Raw genomic sequence first — 27,625 nt, 5'->3', positions numbered from 1 at the left:
CCAGTGCCCATATGGGATCCCAGGGCTTTCAAGGCGAGGACTTTAGCTGCTAGGCCACGGCGCTGGGCCCCTGGCAATGATGTTTTTATGGAGAAAAATAAAGCAGCGAGAGGGGATAGACAATGTATGGACTGGGGTGCTGATAAGCTGATATTTGATAAAGGACCTAAAAGGCAAAGGAAAGATGAGGGGCACACAGGAATAGCAGGTGCAGCAGATGCGAAGGCTCTGAGGTGAGAGCACACATGAAATGTCTATGTAATGTAAGGAGGCAAGTATGAGTGAGCCAAAGAGCAGTAGGTGCTGAGGTCAATGCAGTTGGCATCAACTGGACCACATTAGATTTCAGAGAACGTGGGAAGGAATTTGGATATTCGTAATGAGATCAAGAGGCATTAGAAAACTTCCTGAAGAAACATTGTTTTCTGTAACGAAAATAAATAGAAGAGGAGAAGGTTGAAACAGATCAGTCAAGGGTCACATGATTCGTAAGACAAGGGTGTCTTGGACTAGGTGGAAGAAGATACACTGAGAGTAATTTGATTCTGAATCTTTTTTAAAGAAGTTTAAATTTTAGATGATGTTTACATAGTGGATCAGGGTGGGAAGGACCAAGGATTAGGGAAAAGTGGGTGTGATCATTGCTACCAAATTTTCCTTTTCTTCTTTCTGTTTCTAGGGGGGGTTAGGGAGGGATAAGTAGAGAAGCCATACCTAGCCTCCCAACAGCACCAGTACCTGGGAATGGAGAACGACCACCCTAGAGTCCCAATGTAGCTCGTGAAATGGGGAATCTGCCCAGGTGGTTTTAACAGATCTGAAATGTTGATCTTGCCAATCCACGCATGAGGGGATCCTTTCAAGGACCGTTGACTGACAGTCGACCTTAGAGTCTCCATTTGCCCGGATATTTACTGTCATCATTTGGCTAGGGTAGTTGTCCAATTTGTTTTGCCCTCCTTCATCTGGCATGGTACCAGACGTCCATTGCAGGACCCAACGGGCTGTTGTATCCTCTATGTGGATCTTGGCCAGCCGTCCACTACTCTGTCTTTTCCTTTGAGGAGGATCAGATCTCGTCTTTGGCCCAAGGACCTGGGCCAGGTGACCCAGGCACTGCTGCACCTTCATCCCTGGGGCTCATGGGTCGATCTGGCACCCACTGTCTAGGTGGGCCAAGGACCTGGGCCAAGCAACCTGGATCCTCTGTCCCTGGGGCTCATGGACCAGGCACCCACCATGTAGGCGGGCCAAGGGCATGAGCCAGGATGAATCTATTTTTAAAAAAGAATTAAAAACTTTTTATTGAAAAGACAGGTCAGATTTTGTGGAGAGAAGAGACAGAAAGATCTTCCATCTGCTGGTTCACTCTCCAGATGGCTGCAGTAGCTGGAGATGAGCTGATCTGAAGCTAGGAGCCATGAGCCAGGAGCCAGGAGCTTCTTCTGGGATTTCCGTGTGGTGAAGGGTCCCAAGGCTTTGGACCAATGTCTACTGCTTTCCAGGGCCTAAACAAGGAGCTGGATGAGAACTGGAGCAGCTGGTGCACAGACCAGTACCCATATGGGATGTTGGTGCTTTAAGGTGAGGATTTAGCCATTGAGCCATCAAGCTGGGCCTGATTCTGAGTTTTTTACAGCTAGGGCTGACAAATATTGTGGGTCTATTGTGTGTGGATTAGGAAATATAAAGGGCTGTCAAGGTTGTGCCTGAAGCAAGCTGATTGGGTTCATGATGGTGGGGGTGAGGGAAGCCAAATGTTCAGTTTGAAACAATCCTGTTGAGATGCCTCATATATAGCCGTGTGGAAATACTGGATAAGCAGCTGGACATCTGAGCCAGATTTGAAGGGTGAAGTTTATGGTAGAGATGAAAATTGTGGATCCATTAGCATATAACTGGAGTGAAAGTTACCAGCCAGGATGAGGTTAACCAGGGTGAGCACAGAAAGGCAGAGGTTTAAGCTCTGAAGCACTTCAAAGTTCCTAGAATCATTCTCGATGTCGAACTCTTTCCTAAAAGCTTCAATTTTACTTGAAGGACAGAATGGGGATTGATTATCTGCCATTCTCTCTTCCACTATTCAGTTTCCTCAGTAGAGGAAGCTAGGAACCAGGAATTTAGTGCTGGTGGGAGATGCAGATGGCAGTACCCTAATTCTCGGACCACCCCTGACTGCCCCCAGGGGGTACATAACAGGAAGCTGGAGTCCGGACCTGAGCCGGGGTTTCATCCTATGCACTCTCACTTGGGCAGTGAGTCAGGTCTTGAACCATTGCACTCAACGCCCACTCCTTTGCAGAGCTCTTGAAACACCACGTGGTCTCATGCATCTCAATTTCTAAGTCAGCTTTGTTCAATACCATATGGTATGAGCCACAAATAAGAGCCACTTTGGTAGTTTGAAATGTTTCCATACCCACAATAAAATGTCTGAATAAGAAAAGTTAATAATTTCTTAAAGACTTATTTATTTTTATTAGAAAGATACACAGAGAGGAGGAGAGGCAGAGAGGAAGATCATCTGTCCTGTGATTCATTCCCCAAGTGGCTGCAACACTCGGAGCTGAGCCGATCTGAAGCTGGGAGCCTATAACTTCTAGCTGCAGGGTCCCAAGGCCTTGGGCCATCCTTGACTGTTTTTCCAGGCCACAAGCAGGGAGCTGGATGGTAAGCGGGCTCCTGGGATTAGAAGCAGCGCTCATAAGGGATCTTGGCGCATGTAAGGCAAAGACTTTAGCTGCTAGGGTACTGCTCTGGGCCGCATGGAGTTAATGTTAATAATGTATTTTACATGACATGGTGTGGTAGGCAGACTAATAACCTGAAAGATGTGTAAGAACTCTTGAGTGGTGAAAGAACATTGCAGATGAGATTAAGGGGAAAGACTTTGAGATGAAGATAGGATGCTGGATTATCCAGGCAAGCCCAAACCAATCAAATCAGGAGTGTTTCCCACCAGCTGCAGCCAAGGAGCTGTGAGGATAAATGAGGGTCAAGAGAAGAGATACATTTGCTTTGAAAAATAGATCAAAGGAGCAAGCTTTGTGGCATGGTGGGTCAAGCCACTGCTGGAGATCCCATGTTAGAGTGCAGCTATGAATCTGATCCCAGCTACAGTGAATCTGACCCGGCTTTTTCACTCCTGCCTGGCAGGCAGCACGTGATGGCCCAGCACTCTGGCTGCATGTCCATGTGGGAGACCTGTAAGGAGTGCCTGGCTCCTGCGCTCAGCCTCGGCATTTGGGGTGTAAACTCTCAGATGGAAAACTCTACTGCTGCTCCCACCTACTTTTCTGCCACATTGGCTTTAAAATAAAGAAGAAATTAAAAATTGGTATCAGTAAAATGGAGCAAGGAAGCAGTGAGCCTTGGAATGTGGGCCGTCTCTGGAGGCTGGAGAGGCAGGTCAGCAAGCTCACCTGGAGCATCCCGGAGGCCTGCAGCTCCACCCACTCCCTCTCCTCTTGATTGGATGAACAAATCTCACGTCATTTTAGAACTATAGACATGTACAGTGATATGTCTTTGTCATGTTAAGCTGCTACATTGACAATTTGTGTGGCAGCCATGTAAAACAGATACCAAATATACTTCCCTAATGATCATTCTAAGGTGAAATCAACATCAAAGTTTATTGATGCTATTGGTTGAAAAAAAAAATCAGTCTGGATGGCAAGCCAAAGCTAAAGTTGATTCAGCTAGTCACAGTGAGGATTTAATTCTGTAAACAACCAATCAGTTCCTGGAACTGGATGTTGTGAAAACCCAAGTTTAGTCACAGGCCCTATACTTTTCTCACAGAGTAGATGCATGTATTGTCAAGTTCAAGCCATCCTGGTTTATATGTGGTTATCAGTCACCTTGCAAAGCTAAAACGACCTCGTTGAAAATCAAAGAATCAGTAATCAGTAACAGATTTGATTATCGACTAGGCAGGCACATTACATTCTCCCGGCGTATGGGTTGGGTTAGGGGGCAAACTATGAGACCGAAAGCAGTCGCCCTGTTACAGTGACCCTCAGATGTAAGGCTCATTTCTGCTTGAGTGCTGGTGGATGGCTCCTGGGCTGTGGTTACAGCCGGTGGGAGGCTGTGTTTCCTGGGCACCAGCTGCAGTCTTCACAGCTCACAGTGTCCTGGCAGACTTAGCCTCTGCACCCGTCATTCTGAAATCAATGTTTTATGCAATTATTTTTGTTGTTGCTCTTTGAGACCCTGTGTCTTTTTTTTTTTTTTTGACATTTATTGTATTTTTATTGGAAAGTCAGATATACAGAGATGCAAGTTTACCTTGCGGGTTCCTGGGCAGGAGATGTGACCTGAAGAAATGGGGAGACAGTGCTCTCTTTTGGCAACTGATAAAGTTTATTTCCAGGGTCTCAGTTTTTATACATTTCATGAAACAGTGGTTCAAACATAACTCAGAATTAGATCCTGTCTAAGAACACAGAGAGTACAAATAAGCTAACAAGGTGACTTAGTCAAAGAGTTACTGAAACAGGGAATAGATAACACTGTCCGTCCTTGATTGACTGAACAGAGCACAGATAGATGTCCGCCTATCTTCAAGGAGAGCACAAAAGCACATCCAAGGACTCACTGGGGGCAAAAGCACACTGTGGGTGAGAGGCCTTCTGCCTCCTCTTTCCTGGAGCCTCTTCTCAACAGGGTCCCACAGGCCTCCACTGTCCCAGCTATCCTATGGAGAGGAGGAGAGACAGAGCAAGCTCTTCCATCTGTTGATTCACTCCCCAAGTGATAGCAAGGGCCAGAGCTGTGCCAATCTGAAACCAGGAGCCAGGAGACTCCTCCAGGCCTCCCATCTGGATACAGAGTTCCAAGGCTTTGAGCGATCTTCAACTGCTTTCCCAGGCCACAAGCAGGGAGTTGGATGGGAAGTGGGGCCACCGGGACAGGAAATGGCACCCATATGGGATCCTGGTGCATGCAAGGCGAGGACTTCAGCCACTAGGCTACCGCACTGAGCCGGAGACCCTGTATCTTACATACACTTAATACAGGTCAGTTTCCAACACTTTTGAGACCCATGGGCCTGGTGACTGCGCTAATGGATTTGACTATTCTATCTCATTGAGGACAAGGCAAATCGGGTCAGTACAAGGAAGACACATGTGATCGACAACTTTGTATTAACATTATTCTGCATCATTCTGGATAGTGCTTTTTACATTAATGTATTTTTGATTTTTTTTTTTAATTTTAGTAGAGATTGCATAGTTGAGAGGGATGCATACCCATGTGGGCCTCTGATTAGGGTGGGAAGGGCTGAGGTGTGGAGGAGGAAGGGTGAGATAAATGTTCCAGTTTTTTTTTTTCCTCTCCTGTGTCAACTGGGACAGGCTTAGGGAGGAGCCAAAGAGGGGAAGGGGGCTGCTCCTTGCTGTCAAACTCCATGAGCAGCTGAGGATGGGGGACAGTTGTTTGATGGTGCCTTGGAGACCCCTATATGGAAGACTGTTCCAAGGGTGTTACTTCAGAGGTTTTGATGGTTCTTTGTGACACCATGGTTGAGAAAATCTTTCCAATATCTGTTGACTGATCCGATCCACCTCTGTATCCAGGGACCCAGACATTTGCTGCAAAAGAAATTTTAATTCTAAAAATAAATGTTATTGAAAATTTGTGATTAACCTATTACATGCATTTCCATCGGGTACATCCCAATGCTTCAATACATATGCATAGAAAAAATGGATTAAGCTACTGTTATTGAGTCTGAGCTTGTCTGCCTGCTGCACATAAATACATAAATGTCAGTACCACGAGGGTGAGGTGTTGAGCAAAGAAAGGGAGTTTATTCAGAATGCCAGTAAACAGAAAAGGTGACTGGGCTACTGTCTTGCTTGTGTTTTGTAATGGGCTGTTTCTAAATGTAAGTGGCAGGAAAAGGGGAGGAAGGTGAGGTCAGGATGTGATGAATCGCTGCAGACATATGAGTATCCGCAAGGGCCAAGGAGAGCTCACGATGCTCCCTGGCCTTGTAGTTGACTTTAGAGATAGAAGTCTAGTCTAGCTGTTGCTATAAATCGTTCTTGAAGCCATCATAAGTGCCTGCGTACTTCCTTTTCTCCTCAGGGGAGGCAAGCTTTGGATAACTGCCAATTTGCAGGAAGCTCAGCCTACAAGTAGAATAGCTCCAGTGCCACTGCATGCACATTTGAGGCTAGGCAGAAAGGGGAGGAAGGGAAGGAAGGAGGCAGATGCAATAAGGCCAACATTTTGCAGCCTTTCCATCTCCTTACCTTTGCTTTGTATTTGGAACCTGCCAGCCCCTCCCCGATCTTCAGTGCACCATGTAGTAATACATTCCTGTGACTTCTGTCACCCCACTGTGCTATGGAACAGCAGAATCTGTTAGTGCTATGTGCATGTGTTGTATCTAAATCTCCCTCCATACCTCCTCCTCTGAAAATGAAAAAAAAACCCCATAATTGTATACATTTATGAGGTATAATGTGATGTGTTGATATATGTAAACTGTGAATGATTAAATCAAGCTCATTAGCACATCCATCATATCCCTTACTTGCTATTTTTTGTTGTGAGACATTTGAAATTTCCTTCTAGTTATTTTGAAACATAAAATATATTATGGATTATAGTCACCCTGTTGTGCAATAAAAACTCATTTTTCCTGTTGATGGGAAACTTTGTATGTGACTATTTTTTGAAGAGATTAAGGCAGATTTCCTTCCTTAATGTGGTTGTACCTCATCCAATCATTTAAAGCCCTGAATCTGGGGCTGGTGTTGGGGCAGAGTGCATTAAGCCACTGCCTGCAGTTCTTATATCCTGTAAGAGTGTGGTTTGAGTCCCAGCAGCTCCACTTCTGATCCAGCTTCCCACGAATGCACTGGGAAAGCAGCAGCAGGTGGTCACCTGTGTAAGTGACCAGGAGGGAGTTCCAGGCTCCTGGCTTCAGCCTGGTTCAGCACTGGCCATTGTGGCAGTTTAGCAGGTGAACCAGTAGGTTAGTGATATCCCTTGCTCTTCTTTTTTATCTCGTCTGACAAAATCAACAAATAAATCTTAAAAAAAAAAAAAGCCCTGAATATAAACTAGACCCCCTTGGAGCTGTCCCCTCAGCAGAGGCAGGGGCACGAGACTCAGATGTAGGTCCTGCCTGAATCTGCAGCCGCCAGCTCACGCCTGGTTTGAAACAACCCAAAGCTGTTCTCATATGATCCAGTTTCTTAAAAAGCCTCTTCATGAAAATCCCTATCTAAATAACACATAGAGCTATAAAATCTATACCACATAAAATGTACATTTTGAGAAGTTCATGGAAAATAGAACTCAAAGATAAATTTATTTTGGCACTACAAAATTGAAATTCATGCAAAATTTTTTCATCAGATGAGTTTATCTATGAACTTTTCAAAGCTTCCTTCTCTACATGGATTTTAAATTTTGTATGAAAAAAAAACTTACCTCATAACCGTTTTCCCACAAATTACTTCTATGAGAAAAGCAGAGGAACAGAATGAAAGAGAGAGAAAAATATTCTTCAAATACAGGAGGTGGGCCAGAGCTAGGCTACAGCTGAAGCTAGGAGTCAGGAAGTCAATTCAGATCTCCCATTTGGGTGGAGGCAGCCAGTTGCTTGAATCATGACTACTGCATCCTAGGGGTGTGTTGGCAGCAAGCTAACATAAGGAACCAGTGCTGCAATTGAGCCTAGGCTGTCCACTGTGAGACTCAAGTGTTTCACCCAGTGTCTTAACTGCTGTGCCAAATGTCTGCCTCTCCACAGACTTTTGGAAGTGCACACACACACACTCACACTGTTGGACAGTGCTGATACAGTATGCCTCTTACACAAGGCGAAGATGCACAGTGTGACAGGGATCCCAATAGAGGCCTGGGTGTGGGTGACCTGACCTGGGTGCTAGGAGGACAGCTGAGAGAAGTGTGAGGGGCAGATCAGTGTTGGGGCCAGTGGTGGGAAGGGAAGACACCTTCTGATTGGAGAGCGCTGCACGGATCTGGTCTGTCCCAGGAGTGCTGCTTCCATTGGTGGAAGCGTTTTGAGCTGTCAAGGTCTGCATTTGTCTGCTAAGGAGGCTGTAACTGCACAGGCTTGGTGGCTAACTACATCTCCTCCTGCAGTTCTGGAGGCTGAGATGAATGGGCTGGCTCACATGCGTTTCCTGAGCCCTCTGCCCTGGTCTGGCACGTGGCTGCCTTTTAGATGCTTCAATACCCTGATGTCCCTCTGTATGTAGATGTTCTCGATGCTTCTCTACATGTCCACCTTTGTCCTCACACAGACAGCAGGTAGACTGGATTAGGAGACATTCAATGGTCTCATTTTAGTACAGTCACATCTTTAGCCAATCTTCAAATACAGGATCTTTTTTTTTTTAAAGATTTTATGATTATTATTGGAAAGCTGGATATACAGAGAGGAGGAGAGACAGAGAGGAAGATCTTCCATCCGATGTTTCACTCCCCAAGCGAGCCGCAATGGGCCGGTGCGCGCCAATCCGATGCCGGGAACCAGGAACCTCTTCCGGGTCTCCCACGCGGGTGCAGGGTCCCAAAGCTTTGGGCCGTCCTTGACTGCTTTCCCAGGCCACAAGCAGGGAGCTGGATGGGAGGTGGAGCTGCCCGGATTAGAACCGGCACCCATATGGGATCCCGGGGCTTTCAAGGCGAGGACTTTAGCTGCTAGGCCATGCCGCCGGGCCCTACAGGTTCTTTTTGAGGTACTGATGTAGACAAAGGGGAGCTGAGGCCTGTCTGCACCTCGCTGTGGCATCTCTTATGCTGTGGACCACCACCCACACTGTATCCCATTCAGTGCAGCAGGAAACCAAGCTCCTGGAGCATCCTGCTTAGAACCAGCTCTGGCATATCCGTTGTGTCTGCCAGCTGTGTCCCTGTGATGAATTCCTTCATTAGGTCAGTAGAACACAATTACCATGGCTGTCCTACTCCCATCATGCACCTGAGCTTTCTGAAAAAGGGCAAGGAAATGGGAGGTTGTGAAGTTTGATTTCAGACTCCAACCCCTTTTGTTGTTCAATTAAGCCTTGCCCCACTTGCAAAGAGGGACTCTCAACTGTACTTGATCAGTGGATATGCAACAAGGTGGAATATTCCACATGGGGGGAGTGCAGGGGGAGGGGTGGGGTGATTCCCAGTTCCAACGAAACTGTATCACATAATACAATGTAATCAATGAATAAAAAAAATATATATATATATGTATATATATATATGTATATATATATATATATATATATATATATATATATATATATAAAAAGCCTTGCTCCAGACGCTGCTGTGTGCTGGGTCCCCAGATCATAAACATGACAGCCCAAGCCGTGGCAGATGCAGCTTGCTCGCTCTCTCGCTCTCTCTCACTTTCCAGCATTCTTTCCGTGTCAGTGACTTTCGCTCTTCTACGAATCATTGCCTACCTGCCATCCTTGGATTCCTCTGGAGCAGGAGACAAGGCCCTGAACCCAGGCAGGAGCCACCCCTGACAGTACCAGGTGTAGGCATGTCTGTGTGTGAACCTGGGGAGAGGGGAAGGTGATGTCCCCAACAGGCTCCGGGTGAGCCTGCTAAGCGCCTCCTAGACTCAAAACTGAGGAGTTGGCGCTTGGAGTGTATGCTGATTAATTGGGGCATAGGGCACACGTCTTGCTCAAAAACTCCCCGAGAGGCAGGAGGATTTGCTTCCGGGTAATCCAGGCCTGGGTCTGAAACCGCCGTGACTTCTAAGGATGGAAGAAGGAGAGGCCTCGAGGGCTGTGTTCCCCACTGTCAGATGCTAGCAACCATCCTCCTGATCAGAGGCCGGCAGTAGTTAATGAGTCGCCTGGCCCATAAATTATTGTTGCACATCTGCCTAATTTGAGTCACCTGGGCCTGAGTCCGGACTGCTGGAAATTCAGTAGTGCATATTTTTCAGGCAAATATAAGACAACAAAGGCGCCTTGACATCGACCGGAAATTAGTCGAGACTCTAGCCTCCGTTCCTTCTGTAAATCATCCGAGTGTCTCATGGTTTCTGGAGGCGATGTTGCTGATATATTTTGAAATGTGTTCGTTTTCTCCCGAATTCAAACCAGCCCCTCCATCTGCTCAAGGACAGTAGTGACTCTTTTAGACACGGTTGCTGTAAAGAGTAGCGTTGTTTGCCTCAGGAGCAGAGACATTTGGAAGCAGAATGAACTTGATGTGGGCTGGAAGAGCAGTGTGGTAATAAACGGGGCCTGAGGACTTCGGCAGCTCTTCACCCAGAGAGCAGCAGTGCAGGGCCTTGGGGGAGAAAACACGTCTCTCCTCCCCAGATGGCTGCATCTGGCGCTTCTCTCTTTCCCACTTCACTCAGAAACCTGTGAGATTTTGTTAGGAGACTGCAGGCAGAGGGGATGGCATGAGTGAAGTTATGGCGATGGGAGTTTCGGGGTAGGGGAGTGGAGAGAGAGAATGATGACTTTACTTGAGGTCCTGGATCCAGCTGCTCCTGAATGCCACTACTCCTTGAACCCCCTGCTTAGGAGACCCAGGGATCCCTTTCTGTCTCACTGCCTTCCCTTAACATAGCTAAAGGGGGATTTGTTCCAGCTTGCAACTCAGCTTACCTTCCAAAGGGTGTTAACCCCTCGCTTGTGCTTCCAGTCTGGACAAAGTTAGGCGGTAACAGAGATGAGGGGCCCAGGGGAAAGGCAGCGAGCTCTGACTGGTTCAGTTTAAGCTGCTTTGAGCCGTGTGTGCCCTGGCAGGGGCGTGGCCATCTTGCACAAGGAAAGGCTGGACTGCAAGCTAGTGACTGTCACAGGAGATTGAGGACAGTGAGAACTCAGGCTGGGCGTCGGCCAGGGAGTGAGAATGAAGAAATCTGGGTATCCGGAATGCAGGTTTGAAAATGCAGGTCGCTTAGGGCCTCAGAACTTCAATCACAGAAATCATCAGCAGGCCTGCATGGCGTTTGTGTGGCGGGCCTCTTTGATGGTTTCTTCCGCATGATTATTCCTCTGTGTGCTTTGGAAAATTTCTACGGACAATTGGTACTAGCCTATTTCTCATTTTTATTTTCCTCCTCTTTTTTTCCCTTTTGTATTCCAAAGTCACTGTCTGACTGTTTTACAGTAAGGATTTGTGTGCAGCTTAAATCAGTTGCAAGACATCAAAGAGTCCCATGCATGTGTAATAAAGATGTGTGCAGGGAGGGGGTAGCTGTAATCATGCCTGGAATTTCAAACCTGTAAATGCTCTAGATGAGCAGAATACAGAAGCGAGTTTGCTGCCCCTGATCATCAGGTTAGCAGGGATGGGGGGAGTGACTCTGTGGCTCTGCTGGGAACATTGGACTCCTCAGAGGCAGAAGGCCGAGTCTGTGTGTGTGCAGCTGGCAGGTTTTCCTGTGTGTTGCTCATTGACAATGCTCAGCCTTCCTTGCCACCTCCCTGGGCTCAGCTGTGTCCATGGAGTGGCGTCTCAGTTCTTGCAGCCTGTTCTCCCTGGGAGTCCTTGACACCAGTTGATGGGGAAGGTAGAAGGGACGAGGCGGGACCTGTATCCTGCTCCCAATGTCTGTTAGCCTCCCTTGGGCAGTAGTGAACAGCCTGTCTCTTCACAATTCAGGCACCTCCAGGTGGAGCCCCTTCTGAGATTCTTTGGTGGTCTGAACCCCAGGGGATCCCTACACTACCTCCTTTGAGGTTGTAACTCCCTTCTGTGCAGTCCTAGGTTCTTTGAATACTCCACCTACTTCTCCTGACTTTGGGATGGTGTCTGTTTTGCTCTCCCAGCTCTCCCCCTGTGGCCATTTCCCGTATTAAATTCCCTCTTTGAAAAATGCCAGAAGTAGTTTTGTTTTTCTGCCTCCTAAAACACCTAGTAAATTTCCTGAGTGAACTTGTATGGATCTTACATCTATAAAACTTTTGGGACAGCAGGCATTGAAAAGAGGACGGGGTGATTTTTGATCATTCACTGAGAAATATTCCTTAGTTTTCGACCTAATGTTAAGAGTGTGTTAAATTCCTCACTGTTGAAAACTGATTGTGTTTTAAATATAGATGGGTTTTTGGTTATCGGTTCTTGGATGACAAGCTTCTTTTTTTCTAAACTTACATTTAGAACTCTTTGTCAGCTGCTGTTTCATCGTTTACGGTCACGAAGTGCTCTTTCTCTGGCTGTCTAAACAGCTTTGGCTTTGTCACAATCCTCACTTGGCAGTGACTAACAGAGCAGATTGAAGACTATAATACAGCCAGCATCAAAGACTATTATCATTAGACTTGTCAAACAGGACACATGTTCTAGGAGTCTTAGCCACACCCAAGTTTGGGTCACTTCCACCAGGACGTTCAGTACTTTTTGTTTATTTACTTGTTGGGCAAAGCAGAGAGAGAAAGAGAGAAAGAGAGAGTGAGTTCTTCCATGCGTAGTTCTTGCTCCCCATATGCTTACAAGAGCCCACAGTGCCTTCAAGGTCTCCCATGTGGGAGGCATGGACCAACTACTTGAGTATTACCCATTGCTTCAAGGGTCTGCATTAGCAAGAAGCTGGATCAGGAGTGTAGCCAGGACCGGAACCAGACTTTCCAGTGTGTCATGTGGGCCTCACTTAGAGGGCCTGAATCCTTATGCTGCAGTACTCATGATCTCTAGAAAACTCTCCTGGATATTCCTCTGAAATGACCTGGATACAGGTTCTGAGCCGGTAGCTCAACTAGAGGTATTTATAAAGTTCTTAGAAAGTGTGTTATATGAAAAAATGCCCATGTTTCAAAATATTTTGCACCAAGGTAAACATCTTTTCATTCCCTTTTTTCCTGCACAGGGTTTGAAATACTATTGTTTCTGAGGGGGCTTTTTGGGGGGTGTGCTCTTGGGAAGGGGGAGTAAGAGAAAATGAGCGAAAGGAGAAGCCAAATTGCAAGGCAATTATAAAAGCATCCCAACTAACTTATGGAAACTTGAGTCCACGCCAGCATTTCATGGAGATCCTGGGGGAGCCATTGGGTGTGGGGTGCCTGCAGGGAGTAGGGGTGAACTTGGGTGAGGTGGCTTCCATCGGCAGAGAGCAGAGGGGACATAGTGGTTCCCCAGCAACAAGACAATGCTTCCAGCAGCTGCAGAATGAGTGTCTGCATGCTGAAGGAGCATTGAAGTGACACTCTGGGGTGAACTGGTATTGGTGGAGTGGAAGTTCTCTAAGTTCCAAGCTCCCACATAGTATCAATTAAGCTATCTGGAAGGTAGAGTGGCAGCTTAACTCCTGTTGACTGGTTCACGCCCCGAATGCTGCCAGTAATCAGCATGGGGGGCAGGTGGAAGCTGAGAGCCAGGAGCTCAGCCCAGATCTCCCTGATAAGTGGCAGTCTCCTGCTGCCTCCTAGAGTGGACTTTAGTAGCAAGCTGGGAGGGTGGAGCTAGAACTTGAACCCAGGCACTCTAACACAGGATGTGGGCGTCCCAACGAGCAGTTTGACAGTTGTGTCAAATGCCTACACCAATCCTTATTTTTAAGTACACACCATCGTGCATTGGGATGCTAAGTGTGATCAGATGGAGCCTGTGGACTCCAGAATCCAGTAAAAGCACAGTAGAAAGCAGGTGTCTGATATATGTTGAATTTAGTGGAGGAAGGATGCTTAGTTGTTCCTCCCAGCAATTGCAGTAGCCATGGAGCTAAACCATTCTCATCTTTGGGCCCATTCTGGAATGCTGTGAGATTCTGGAAGCCATCATTTGGGCATTGCAGAAGGCCTCTAATGATGCCAGATGAACTGATCACAAACAGAAACAGCGAAACACAAAGCATATCTGTGCCCAGCCACACTGGACAGGAGTGGCCACAGGTTCCATCCCAGGCTTTGTTTTCTCTGCAGCCACTCTGGGTCCAGAAATGTGACTCAGGGTCTGGTATTGGGAACAAGTTTTATGTAAGTGTCACTACATCCAACAGTCTCCACCCCAACCCCAAATCAACAGGTCACTCCTGAGCCACCAAAGAAGAGTTGAAAGGCAGCAACATCAACAGGAAATAAAACATTTTTATTGAATATCCATGTAATATGTTAAGTAATTTTTAACAACAATCAGAAAATCACTGTGGAATTCACTACACAAGGAGAAACAAAATTGAAACCACTTCATCAAAAATTGAACATAAAGTACAGCTAAAGGGGTTGGCTCGTGGGCCACGAGCCATATGGCAGAAAACACCCCAACATTGCTACGAGATACAGAGAAAATCCACACATAGAAACACTCAAGCAGGCAATAAATATACACAAAGGCAACTAGGATCTCTCTAGAGCATTAGAATCTAATACTTTACACAGCTTTGTCAGGAAGGTACAAGTGGCTTATCTGAGAATGCGTCTTGGTCATCAAGCAGGTTCGGTCACTGACTAGTGACCAGCTAGTTCTATGGTGATGGTTCCATGTCTGGCAGTGTTATAAGAGAACGCATTAGTAGTACTGTAATGCAAGAAATGATGGATGGCAGCGTGAACCTGCTTGTCTTAAAGTGTTGCTTCTAAATAAAGGGTTGTTTCATTGTAAACAACTTAAAGCTGAATAGAGTGACATTAAATGTTATTTTCTAGTATTTGAGGAATTTTCAAAAGTTGGTCAATTCCACTTCTTTGGTTGGGCTGGTCCTTTGTATTGGAGTCTCATTTGAATTTCCTGTTCACTGGAATGTTTTGTCTCAAATTATGACTTGTGACTTTTTTCCTGTTATCTGTGTGTTTTTTTGTCTTTTAAGAAGTATGGGTCATTGACAGAAGGGGGAGGTTTTCTTTGATCTTTTGTGTCTGTCCTCCCAGTCCTAAACAGTTTGCTGTGACTGGGCTGAGAGGTGAAAGGGCTTGCCTCTTTGATGAGAAGGAATAATGGCAAGAATTCTAGTCTTGTTGGGAAACAGCCAACCCCACGTTCAAAGCCTTCTGTCAGTCCTTTTTGAGTTCTCTTGAATTTTCCAAAAATAAACATGATATAATATCCTAAGGGCCAGATACAAGGCCAAGGCTTGGTTTCCCTCCATTTTGTTTTTGCCTTTTTGAACATGAACTTTGACATCAGAGCCTCACTCCTCTGTGTGACTTGAAGGTTCATGTGGGTCACAGAAGAGAGTGAGATAAAAGACTAAATGCCATCTAAGATAATAGGCTGCCCTTCCATGGAGGGGTTTGTGTGCCATAGCGGACGAAAAAATATGAAATATTGCACAGTGCTTGACAAAATGCTGTGTGTTCCACCCCACTTTATGTTTCTTTCTTGTCCTATGCATAGCTTTTCTGTTGCAAATTGGTCCTTTGTAATGAGAACTGTTTGTGCTACACACACCTTGGGCAGTGCAGTAGAGGGAATGGCAGTATTGTTACAATATCACTAAGGAATAAATTGAGTGCTATCCACTGAGGAAACTACGTGTCTAAGCACACACGGCAGTCACAGTGTTACACAGAGCAGTCCTTGAAGACTCTTTATGGAATGACTAGTAGCTTTGTAATAGTGCCATTTACTACAGAGTAACATTGAAGACATTGAACAATGCCTCCTAAATCGAGCATCTAGTATACATAAGAGGTTGCTTCAGTTTGCTAGAACTTGTTCTTGGTTTTGTTTCACCTTGGTTAAAGGACAAATTAAAACATATGTAAGTAAAAAGAGTATATAAAAAAAGACCACTAGCTGTCTGTTTTGGCTTAATTGAAGTGCATTCAGGACTATGGCTAAATTTATTTTTTCATCTTTAGATGGGATTACAATACTGTCTGTTTACCACAAAGTAGCTTTGTGTAATAAGCACAGATTGCTGTGTTAAAAATATTCTGCATTCCTTCTAGTCAGGTTTTGTGTAATAAAATATTTTTGTTACGAAGTCTAATGTGCAAATCTTTTGGAATTATTATAGGAGTGAAATCTGGAGCAGAATTCACAGGATGCACATTTTATAGAAAGGTGATAATGGAGAGCTACTTTTTTTTTCTTTATGATAGGCAACATTTCAGAAATGCTGACTTCTCTGTTTAGCTTCTGTCCCTCCCACCCCCATCCATCGACTCCCCCCTAAAAATGCACCCACACACACATACACACTGAACACTGTAGAGTGTCACTATAGATGCAGTAATGTGAGCCCACTGACTCCTGTCCAGTGGCTTCCTCAAATGGCAGAGTGAAGCTGGGGTTTGAGCTTTACAAGACAGGTACAAACAGATACTACTCTGCTTTGTGGCTATGCTTCCTTGAGCTCGGCCAGGCCGCTGCTGAGACCATGCTGTTTTGCCTGTGAAGAGATTCTACAAAATTGGATTTATCCACCCAATTATGTGGTATAAGCAGACCTTGGTACTCAAATGACTCAATAGAAAGCTTGGATTTAAGTTGTCCTTTAAGATGTCCTGTTAACTGTACTAGTGCCTTACAAGTTGATATTTTTGCTGGAATGCAGACGATACTATATTTACCATATAATATATTATCAGCTCTCCTATATCTCAGTCAATTTACATAGTTTAAAATAGAACATCTTATTAAAAACATCTAGATATACACAGATTAGGAAACACTTACAACATACAAATACACAAACTAGAAATGAATCTTTAGCATACTGGTATATACAACAGTGTGATACAATAAATAACTTCCATCATGCTCTATCTACACATCATATTGCTTAAAAGAAGATTAGATTTGGAGGGCAGTGATATGATGAAGGGTTTAGGGGCTCTCTACACTGAAATTTGTGCAAATTAAAACAAGATTTGAAATACCACTGAATTGTGTTGGGAATGCATGGCTGGGAAAATGCAAGGACCCCTATTACTGAGGTATTTACAGATACTGGCTAAAGAGCACTATGTGGGCAAATGCAGAAAGGCTTCTTTCCTCTACTTCTTGACGGCCAGCATGGCATCCACCTCCTCCTCCACCTGTAGGGTGTGCCACTGGGCAATGGGTCGCCTGGGGTTGGCCAGCATGTCTGACCAGTGTCGCAGCTCCGCGCCGGTGCTGTTGTAGCCCACAAACACTTTGCCGATGGCATCATTCTTGCCAATCTTGTCATAGTCCAAAACAGTCACCACCACTTGCACTTTCTGAAAGAAGACAGATACACAGTAACTATGGATCGTCCACACCGAGAGAAAAAAGCCCTGTTAGAGTAATTCCTTAAGATCAAAAGAACTGGAGATAAGAGTCAATCTTCAGTCACCAGAGCGAGGATAAAAATGACCGAACAGAAAAACTTGAATCCAGGAGCCAGCATTGCCACCTGTGACAATGCTGGCTGGCATTCCATATTGATTCCTGGTTGCTCCTCTTTCTTTTTCTTATATTTCAAGGTTTAATTATTTTTATTTGAAAGTCAGATTTTGCAGAGAGAGAAAGAGAGACACAGAAAGAGGTCTTCTATGTGCTGGTCTACCTCCCAAATGGCTGTAACGGCCAGAACTGGGCCAATCTGAAGCTGGGAGCCAAGAGCTTCTTTTGTGTGTCCTCTGTGGTGCAGGGGCCCAAGGACACAGACAACCCTCTGTAACCCTGACAGACACAAGCAGGGAGCTGTATCAAAAATGGAGCAGTTTGGATTCTAACTGGCATTCATATAGGATGTTGGCACTGTAGGCAGAGGATTAACCTGTTAGGCTGCCAGACTCTACTTTCAATTCATTTCTCTGCTAATACACCTGGCAAAGCAGTAGAAGATGGCCAAAATGCTTGCACCCCTGCTACCCAGCCAGGAGACACAGAGTTCTTGGATCCTGTCTCTGGCTGTCCCAGCCCTGGCCATTGTGGCCATTTGTGGACTGAACTAGCAGATGGAAACTGTCTCTCTTTCCTTCTCTTTATATGTAACTCTGCTTTTCAAATAAATATTTCAAAAATAGAAAACTTGAGTCTAGCCTCAATTTATCCATTGCTACCTCACCATCATCACTGTCATTATCATACTGTGTGCTTTGCATTAGTTGAAGTCTTGTATATGAACTAGTTCTGTCTTCCCAGTAGATCCTATCAACATTGTTGTTACACAAGAAACGCTGCTTGGCACTCAGAGATGTTACGTAACCCATCTGAGATAGTAGAAGAAATGAGTGGTTTTGTTTCTGGAGCTCAAGCTCTAAACCATCAGGCCACACCGCCTGGGCTGGCTTCCATCACTCCCTAGCTGCACTCACTGCGATGAGCTAACCAGCAACAGTCTGGCATTAGTGCTTAGGCCATTCATTCTCTTTTTGGTTATATTTCCCAAAGCAACCACATGCTGCACTCCCATTTCAGCAGGGGGACAGCAAGTATATTTCAGAAAATTAATACGGAAATCCAGACAACCTTACAACGAGAAAGCGTGGCACTATATTGAAAATATTTGGAAAGTAGCAACTAAATTTTTTTTTTCTTATTCATGTGGTTTATCAATTAGCATTTACTAATTACTGCATATGTGACATCGATGTTAAGTGGAAATAACCTTGTATAGCACATAGGGTTTACCTCAATGATTCCCTCAGATTGTGAGGACTTGCTAACAACCTGGGATATTTTGGTTTTGTTTCTTAAGATTTTTCTATCTATTTGGAAGGCCAAGTGATTGAGAGAAAGGGACATATACATACAGATAGATCTTCCATCTGCTGGTTCACACCCAAAATCTTCAGAAGGGCCAGGCTAGGCCACACTGAAGCCTGGAGCCCAGGATTCCATCCAGTTCTGCCATGTGAGTACAGGGGCCCAGGAACTGAGGCCATGCTCCACTTCTTTCCCAAGCACACCAGCAGGGAGCTGGATCAGAAGTGCAACAGCCAAGATGAACTGGCTTCCGTATGGGATACTGGCATCACAGGCCATATCACAATATGCTGCGCCACAACACTGGCCCCACAACCGACTGTTTTAAATGGACTGACCTGATACAGGCACCCAAATCATCATAGTATGAAAGATACATTTTTGGGGTGATATGGTGACTCAGCAGGCTAATCCTCCTCCCTGTGGTGCTGGGATCCCATATTGGCACTGGTTCATGCCCCAGCTATTCCACTTCTGATCTGGCTCTCTGCTAATGTCCTGGGACAGCAGTAGAGGATGGTTCAACTGGTTGGAACCCTGCACCCATATGGAAGACCCTGAAGAAGCTCCTGGTTCTTAGCTTCATCTCAGCTCTGCTCTGGCCTTCTGGGGCGTGAACCAGTGGATAGAAAACCTCTCTGTCTCCTCTCTGTAACTCTGCCTTTAGAATAAACACTTTTTCAAAGCAAATTTTAGTTCTGTTTCCTAAGTGATAAATGCTTCCTCAGTGATAAATGCTTCCTCAGAGCATATGAGGGCACCCATCTAGAATAAAGTACAATGCAAAATATTTTGTGACCAGAGTTAAATGTAGCAGAAAATGTAATTATGAGAGCCAGGGCCAGATGCAGGTGTGGCGGAGTGATAACCCTCCAGTGGACGGTGGGCTCGGAGGACTGATTTATTGTGCCAAAGTCCTAAGAGACATCACTAATATACAGCTTGAGAACAGAGAAGGACTTTTCAAAATGCAATCCAGGATGCAGAATGCAACACATTGGCAGAAAAGGACACAATCTTTCATTGTGTGGTCCTGGAGTGACTTGGTTGTTGAAAGAATTACCTAGCCACTGGATGGTATCTGGAACCAGAAGCAAGGTTGTGTCTCAGAACTATTCCTACCTAAATTCATCAGGGTTTCATAACAAGGGAAGGGGGTGGGGAGGGGAGTGGTGGGCACAAAGAGAAGAATTTTGGGATGTGGAGCAACTTTTGTTTATTGCACTTACAAATGAACTGATCAGTAGCATTCAAGACAAAATATCCTGGTGGTGGCTGTAGGCTCATTATTCTAGTTGCATTTATAGCTTACTTTTACATTTTATGGGGAAAAAGCAGAGAGGTAAAATTTTTCTTGCATTGTTGGAAAGCATATTTTGCTGCTCTTATAGTCTATTCATAGAGATGAAAAAGACTGAAGGGCAGATATTCATATCAGCTCCACATATGGGAGTCCTACATCCCTCTTCTTGCATGTGAAACACTCCGCTGTTTCCTCTAGAGATATGCAAAGACTAGGAAAGAAGCATGGTGGAAAAAAATAACAATATGACAGAGGAAAAGTAACAAATTGACTCCAGAAGCAGAGGGAGGATCCAGTGCAAGGAGTGCTCATTCTTTCTGTGCCTAACACTCTATATCCAGCTCAGGTTTCTCTGTCTTGACAAAATGCTATCTCCTCCAAAATTGCTGTCCCAGAAACCCAGCGTGTGCCTTGTTTTTAATGTGCTTCACTTGCAATATATGCTCATTTTCTGCAATCTGTTGTTGAAAAGCACTCCCCCCCAAAGCTATAAGAATTATAGCTCAAAAGAGAAGGCTCAACACCACATTTGTATTGTTTTGTGGAATTAGGAAATGTTATTTCCAGAGGAGTAGAATCTTAGAACTCAAAAGAGTTCACTGAACACATATTACAAAATCAGTTGTTTGATGTCTTGAGAATTTGCCAAGAAAGTCCAAAGCAGTGATTATCAATAGGAAGGTGGCATTGTCAGCAATGCCATTTACCTAAGTAACAGATGTTGAAGGTAAGTAAGTATGCCAAGTTGCCACATGTGAAAATATATATGAGAAAGCTACATAAAAACCATGAACCAGAGGCTGGCCATGTCATGTGTAGGTTGATCAGTTGCCTGCAATGCTAGCATCCCATAAAGGTGCTGGTTCAAGCTACTTCATTTCTAATCTAACTCCCTGCTAATTTACCTGGAAAGCAGTGGAAGATGGCTCAAGTGCTTGAGACCCTGTACCCACACGGGAGACTCAGAAGTTCCTTGCTCCTGGCTTCTGCCTGGCCCAGCCCTGGCTGGTAAGACTACTTAGGGGGTAAAAGAGCGAATGCAAGAGCTCACTGGTATCCTCTTTCTGTGCAACTCTGCCTTTCAAATAAGTAAAATACATATTTAAAACCAACCAAAAATCATCAACGTGAGGATAGTGGGGATATTGGTTAGTTTTGGTCATTTTAAACTGCCCTATATGATACAGTAGCTACTAATAGGTGACATAGAAATTTAAAAAATATTTTGAAAAGCAGAGTTAATCAGAGAGAGAGAAAGAGAGAGAAATCTCCCATTTGCTGCTTCACTTCTCAACTGGCCACGGTGGTGGCCAGGGTTAGGCTAGGTCAAAGCCAGGAATGTGGAATTCATCCAGGTCTCACATGTGGGGGGAAGGGGCCCAAGCACTTAGGCCATTTTCTGCTGCCTTCTTGAGAGTATTTAACAGGGAGCTGGATCAAAAGTGGAGCTGCTAGGATTCAACTGGTGGCAACGTGGGATAGCAGCATTATAGGCAGGTATGTGACCCACTATGCTGGCCCTTGCAGTTAAAACAAAAGCAAAAATAAAACGTACTTATTTGAAATGCAGAATGACAAAGAGAGAGAGACAGAGACATACATCATCTGTCTGTTGGCTTACTTCCCAAATGGCCACAACAGCCATATCTGGGCCAGGAGGCTGGAATTCCACCCGTGTCTCCCATGTGGGTGCCAGGGCCTCAACAACTTGAGTCTTCTTCTGTTGCCTCCCAGGCTCTTTAGTATATGGCTAGATTGGGAGTGTAGACACTGGGACTGAAATCAGCGCTCTAATTTGGGATGCCAGTGTCGCAAGTTGCAAATTAACCTGATGTGGCACAACACTGCCTCCCCTGCTCTGCAACAAGCAGTTTGAATTGAATTTTAAACTGAGGTTAACTCATGTTCCCTGGTCACACTGGTGATGGAGGTGCCCATTAGCCACCTGTAGCTACCATATTGGCTAGCAAAGATTGTAAAACGCTTCCTTCACCACAAAGTATTGCCTTGAACAGTGCTAATTTGTATGTAGGGTTAACCTTATTTTGAGATTTTTTTCTAATAAACTGTTAATTGAAAAGAGAGATGACATTAGCATTATGAAAATGGTGATGATGGGAACCACTTATTAAACTTCTGTGGGCTGGTGCTGTTCCAGTTTCTCTTATATGCAGATTCTCAGGTTGACATGGTTCTATTATCAGGCCTATTGTATATGTCAAGAACTAAGCCTCATTTTCTTTCTCTCTCTCTCTCTCACATGGTTATTATAAGGATTAAATGAAATTATGCATATAAAGTGCTTAGCTTGAACCTAGGCACATAATAACTATATGGTATATTTAGCTATGCGCTTTCTTCAAATAATAAAGGTATTCATAAGAGATGAGATAACAAAAATAAGAGCTGCTGTTTGCTTTTTTTGGGCTGTTAGAAGGTTCCTTGCTTTCCTTTTTTTTGGCTACTCTATTTCTCCAAGTTTAGGAAAATTCTGAAACTCTGAAAAGATGCACTCAACTCATTAAATAGCATGTAAAAAGCATTTCTTTATACAATTTTACTCTGATTCCCATTAAAATTTAGCAATAAACAGCTCATAGTTACTGGATATAAACTTTCAGTTTTAATTTTCTGTGGAGATGAATGAGAAGATTAATTTTTTTAATCCATACATAATGAGATCACACACTGTCATTATGTCCATATGTGCGTCATATTCTGAACATGTTAACCACAGAATTTTTTTCTTTCGATAATTTTATTTTTGATGATTTTTACAGTTAATTAGGGTGATAAGGGTTAAGGGCTACAGGAAGGAGGGTGAGACCATTATTTCCACATTTTTTTTCCTTCCTGTATCGGGGTGGGGGGAGGGAAGGGAGAGATAAGGGGAGAAGCCACAGCCAGCCTCCCCAAAGCCTCTGTACCCTGGGATGGAAGACAGCCACCCGCCACCACCCCAAGGTCCCCAATGAACTGCAGAACCTTTTCACAGAATATTTCTTATAATTCTTGTTTAGCAAATTAGGGCATCATCTTTATAAAAATATGTATCCACTCCAACACAGATACACACAGCTGGGTTTAAACAATTAAATATGCAGGTTAGCTGGGTTTTTCTACCATTAATTGTTAATAAAGCCTCAAGATACATTTTTGTTTTATCATCAACCCAAACATACTTATCTGTTTTTTGCTCTAAAGCTGTGATAAGGACAATTCCTTACTAGCCTGTAACTAAACAGTGAGAGCTCAGTTTCTCCTGGCCTTTCAACCTTTGTCAGTGCCCTTGTTGAATGAGCAGAGCTGTTGGTTTTCTTTTCCCGACTTTTATTTCTGCTGCCTAGAGCACTAGGTGTTTTTGGCTGATGATTCAGCACATCTTGTGCTGTCCATTTCGTGTCCTTCTTGGGGTCAGCCAAGCATCAAATGGGCATGGAAAGACAATGGCAGGTCTAAGGAAGGCTTGTGTGCTGATCATTTGCAAGATCTGTGTATAATTCATGTGGTCTGAAGGAATGAAATTGAATAGGAAGACAAAATTAGGTTTGACGTTACCTGGATTTGTTCAAAAGGTACTTCAAAGCTGAAGGACTCATTGTAGTAGGGGTTAAGAGTGTTCTTCTTAATTGTTGTCTTTTTCTTCTTCAGCCTCTTGCCATTCTGCATGAGATGGATCTTCACATAAGGATCTAAACCACAGAAAACAAACAATGCTTTAGATTGGAGTCACATCTTGTAGATCATTTTTTAGCTAATAAAAGGATCAAGTGTTTCCAACAGGCCATATGGGTGACAAACAATTATTTGAACCATCTCCACCAGCTTCTAGTGTCAGATCAGGAGTTGGGGCCAGGAATTGAACCCAGGCATTTCAAACCAGTAGGCTAAATGCCTATCTTTTATTGAAACATTTTAGGTAACTTAAGGGCAAGTTTTTTTCTTGCCACGGTATCTCAGTATTTACAGTTTGATTTAGGAGATGGAGACAGTGGTATCCTGCTAGGCTTGCTCTTTGGAAACAAGTCCCGATGAGTAGCATTTACAGATGTCTGTGGTATAGTATGCTAGCCACAGCCGATTTCAAGCCACAGACAGTTTAACAACTGATTTGCAAAATCCCTGAATGTTTAACAATTGGCTCTTGTGAGCTGGCAAAGGATTTGGCTGTTGCACACCCTGAATGGGCACAAAACTCTTGACAGAGAGGACAAAGGAGCTAGTTCATGCTTTCCTTTATTTACTCAACCCATATTGGTTGAGTGCCTGTAATAGGCACCGTGAGGCCCCAGGAACGTAGTGGGGAACACACAGACTGCACCTGTCTTTATGAGGGAACTCTAGATTTATGGGGCAATAAACAAAAAGCCTGTAAAGAGGCAAAATATATCCAAGGGTGCTTTGGAAAGTTTGTTCAGGGGCAGGTGTTTGGTGTAGCAGTTCCCATGCTGCCGGGAACACCCGCATGCTATATTGGAGTTCCTGCATGGCTAACTGCCTGTCAGTGTGCGGCGCCCTGTGGGGAGCTGGTTGGCTTCCTCTCATCCAAAGGAGAGATTTGATTCCTCAGCCTGGGCAGGCCTTGGCTGGGGCAGGCATTTGAGGAGTAAATTGACATTTGGGAAATTCTCTCTGTCTCTCTCATCCTCTTTCTTTTCTCCTCCCTCCCTCTCTCTGTCTTCCAAAAGAAATAAATTTTGAACAATCATAAATGGTTCATGCAAAAATGGAAAGAAAAAATTACATATCATTTGGTTCAAAACTTTTTTCTTAATGCACATCTGTGAACTTTTTGATATATGAGGATCCCACATGGACATGGTTTTAAATTTATTTTTGCATCAACATATTCTATTTGTAGCAAACTTCTTGAGATCCCCCTCAAAAAATTACATGTTGACAAGAGTTTGTGGAAGGAAAAAAACAATGCAGTGAAGGTGTGATAGATATGATCAGGGAAGGCGGGTGGGAGGGCAGGAATGGGAGTTTTAGGTGACTCAGATAAGACCTCTGTCTGGAGTTAACATTTAGGCTGAGATGAAGGGGAGAGGGTTAGAGGAGCCCATTGCTGTGTGTTGGTCTGTGATGTACCTGAACATTCCTGAATGGAAAAAAAAAAAGCTTCCAGTGCTCAAGCAAAACACAGCGGCCGTGCAGAGGAATTGGGAAAAGAGCAGAATCTCTAGTCAATTTCTCAAGATCCTTGGTAGACAAAGGTGAAGGTGCAAGGCAGTCGCTGGAGGGCTGATGTTTTTACAACACCTGCTACAAATGACGGACCATACCCCTTTAGGTCAGTAACAGTCCGTGCCTGGGGCTGAAAGGAAAATCTCTCCAGCATTTGTCTGTTTCATATATAACTAATTTGTGTGGATTGTAGAAAAATACCAGAATCTATAATCAGCACAAATGAAAAAAAAAAAGAGTTTAATCATTCAAATTGAGCACTCCGAAACTTTCCAGTTTCTCTCCTTTTAGCACATGAGGAGTTGGGAAGAGAAAAATGCAGATAACAAAAGGTTGTTTTGATCTCTCCCTCTTCCTATCTCTGAGCAAAACGTTAACTCCTGAAGGACAAAAAGTGTGTCTGCCTTACTCATTATCTCAGTTTATTGGACAAATGCCTGGTGTATCTGCAGTTTTTATGGAATGAATAAGTCTGGGTCTCCTGACTTCCAGCCCTGTCTTCTCATTGCTCCCCAGCTCAAATTCCTCAGATATGTGTAATTGGGAGATTTTTAAACTGTTGCATTCAGTTAAGGATAACACCTTTCTGACCCGGCAAGCTGGGGTCTCATACTGATTTTCTTCTTATTTTCTTCTTTTTTTGTGTGTGTGTTTTCATTTTTCTCTAATTTCATCTGTTCCTTCATTGGCTCATCAGGAGTTTTTTTCTGATAACGAGACCTTGTTCCTATCTCCCTCACCACTGCTTGAGTCTTCTAGATGGAAATATACCCACCTCACTATGAGTCCCCTAGGCTTTAAGGGCACACATGTTTTTCAAACCCAAGTTCATCTCTCCCACAAAGTAGGCCTCTATATAATTAAATCTGTTCTGTTGTAGGAGCTGATCCACCAAACAAATGCTTGTTATTTCAGAGCATCTTGGGGCTTAGAAATCCTGATGATTGCATAATAAGACATGATTTTACAGGAATGATAAAATAGGCTGTAATAAGCCTGTTAGTGTTGGCTTTTCTTGAGTATGGCTGCTGGATGCTGTGCAGGGGGTGCAAACACCCACAAGGTTTTTGGAAACATGTAAATAGTATGGGGAACGATGCAAGTTACATAATTGGGCTGCTACCCACAGGCACTCTGCTCCTCTGGTTGCAGGGACTGATTCTTTGCCCAAAAGCAAGCATACATGGGAATCGTTATCCTCACTGCCAACCCTTTTGGATGCCATTTCAATGATCTACGTTGCTGCTGAAAGTGGCAAAAGAGTTGATATGCTTCACTAGCTTTATTTGATTTATCTTAAAAAACAGTAAAGTCTTTCAAAAAACACTAGTAGAAAGGAAGGTCATTTTTTTCTTATGTTTTTCTGATAATATGTCAAAAATGATAAACTGGGACTGGAAATGCCTTTCATGACTAACAGAACACCTCAGGTGCCATGAATGCAAATTTCCTCCAGTTGGCTACTTTGCAGGTCCCTCATTGGTTTTAATATTGTAGTGACCCTGTCATCCTTGTCCCACATTATCGGATGCTCTTTCTGTCAGAATTCAGCTTAGCTGAGTCTTGTTTCCTTCTTGTTAATATAGTTTTTTTGACTTAAGCTTTTCAGGACTCAAACTTGGTCACCCTCAAACTTTTTTATATTGCAAGCCCCCCCTTTTTAAATATACTTAGGGTGCTTTCTATTCTTAACATTCACAGTTTTGGTGGTCAGAAAATGAGCTCTTCTAATGAAGTCCATATCCGATCCTAGGAATCTGAGACCATGCTAGGTGGCAAAGGGACTTTGCAAAAATGATGAGTTTAAAGACTTCAGATGAGATCATCCCAGCTCATCCACAAGGGCCTGGTCTAAGCACACCAGTCCTTAAAACCAGAACTTGTGCTTGGCTCTGTTCAGAAAGTGATGTGAAGAGAAGAAGGGTCAGAGAGATGTTTCAGCACTGGTTTGGAAGATGGAACAAAAGGCTATAAGTCATGGAATATTGGAAAGTTAAAGAAACTGGAAAAGACAGGGCAGTGATGTCCCTCTGAAGCCTTGACAGAACATCATCCTGACACCTTGAGCTTAGCTCAGGGAGACCTGTGTCCAACTTTCAGTTTTTATTCATTTAAAAGTTATTTTTGGCTCAGTGTGGTGGTGTGGTGGGTGAAGTTGCTACCTTTGGTGCTGGCATCCCATATGAGTGGCTGGTTCTTGTCCCAGACACTCCACCTCCAAACTGGCTCCCTGTAGATGACCTAGGAAGGGCAGTGGAAGGTGGCCCCATGCTTGGGCTGCTGCTACCCTAGTGGGAGACCCAGAGGTCTCCTAGCTTCTAGGAGCTTCTGAAGCTCCTAGCTTTGGCTCTGCTTTGTCCTGGCCTTTGTGGCTATTTGGGGGATGAATCCAGTGGATGGAAGGTCTTGGTCTCTCTCTCTCTCTCTTTCTTTCTCTCTGTTTCTCTCTGTCTCTCCCTCTCTCATTGTGAGCATGACTCTCAAGTAAATAAATCTTCAAAAAATTTTTAAAAAGTTGACTAGTGAAAGTTGGACATATTTATCATGTATAAT

The 27,625-nt window shown here is 44.2% G+C and overlaps 1 protein-coding gene across 1 annotated transcript in view; it reads right to left on the bottom strand.

Annotated features, from left to right (window-relative positions):
• Positions 1 to 16,442: 16,442 nt before the first annotated feature.
• Positions 16,443 to 27,625, bottom strand: part of SYT1 (synaptotagmin 1) — a 513,985-nt gene continuing 502,802 nt past the window's right edge. Inside the window, exons 10-11 of the mRNA XM_058673480.1 lie at positions 23,444 to 23,577; positions 16,443 to 17,108 (exon numbers count right to left, since the gene is read on the bottom strand). Coding sequence (XP_058529463.1) covers positions 16,902 to 17,108; positions 23,444 to 23,577 — 341 coding nt within the window. The 3' untranslated portion in view covers positions 16,443 to 16,901. The remainder of the gene's footprint in view (positions 17,109 to 23,443; positions 23,578 to 27,625) is intronic.

Source organism: Ochotona princeps, chromosome 15 (genome assembly GCF_030435755.1).
Source record: "Ochotona princeps isolate mOchPri1 chromosome 15, mOchPri1.hap1, whole genome shotgun sequence".
Lineage (NCBI taxonomy): Eukaryota > Metazoa > Chordata > Mammalia > Lagomorpha > Ochotonidae > Ochotona > Ochotona princeps.
Note: the sequence above shows the minus strand (reverse complement) of the source record. Positions and strands in the feature narration are given on the sequence as shown.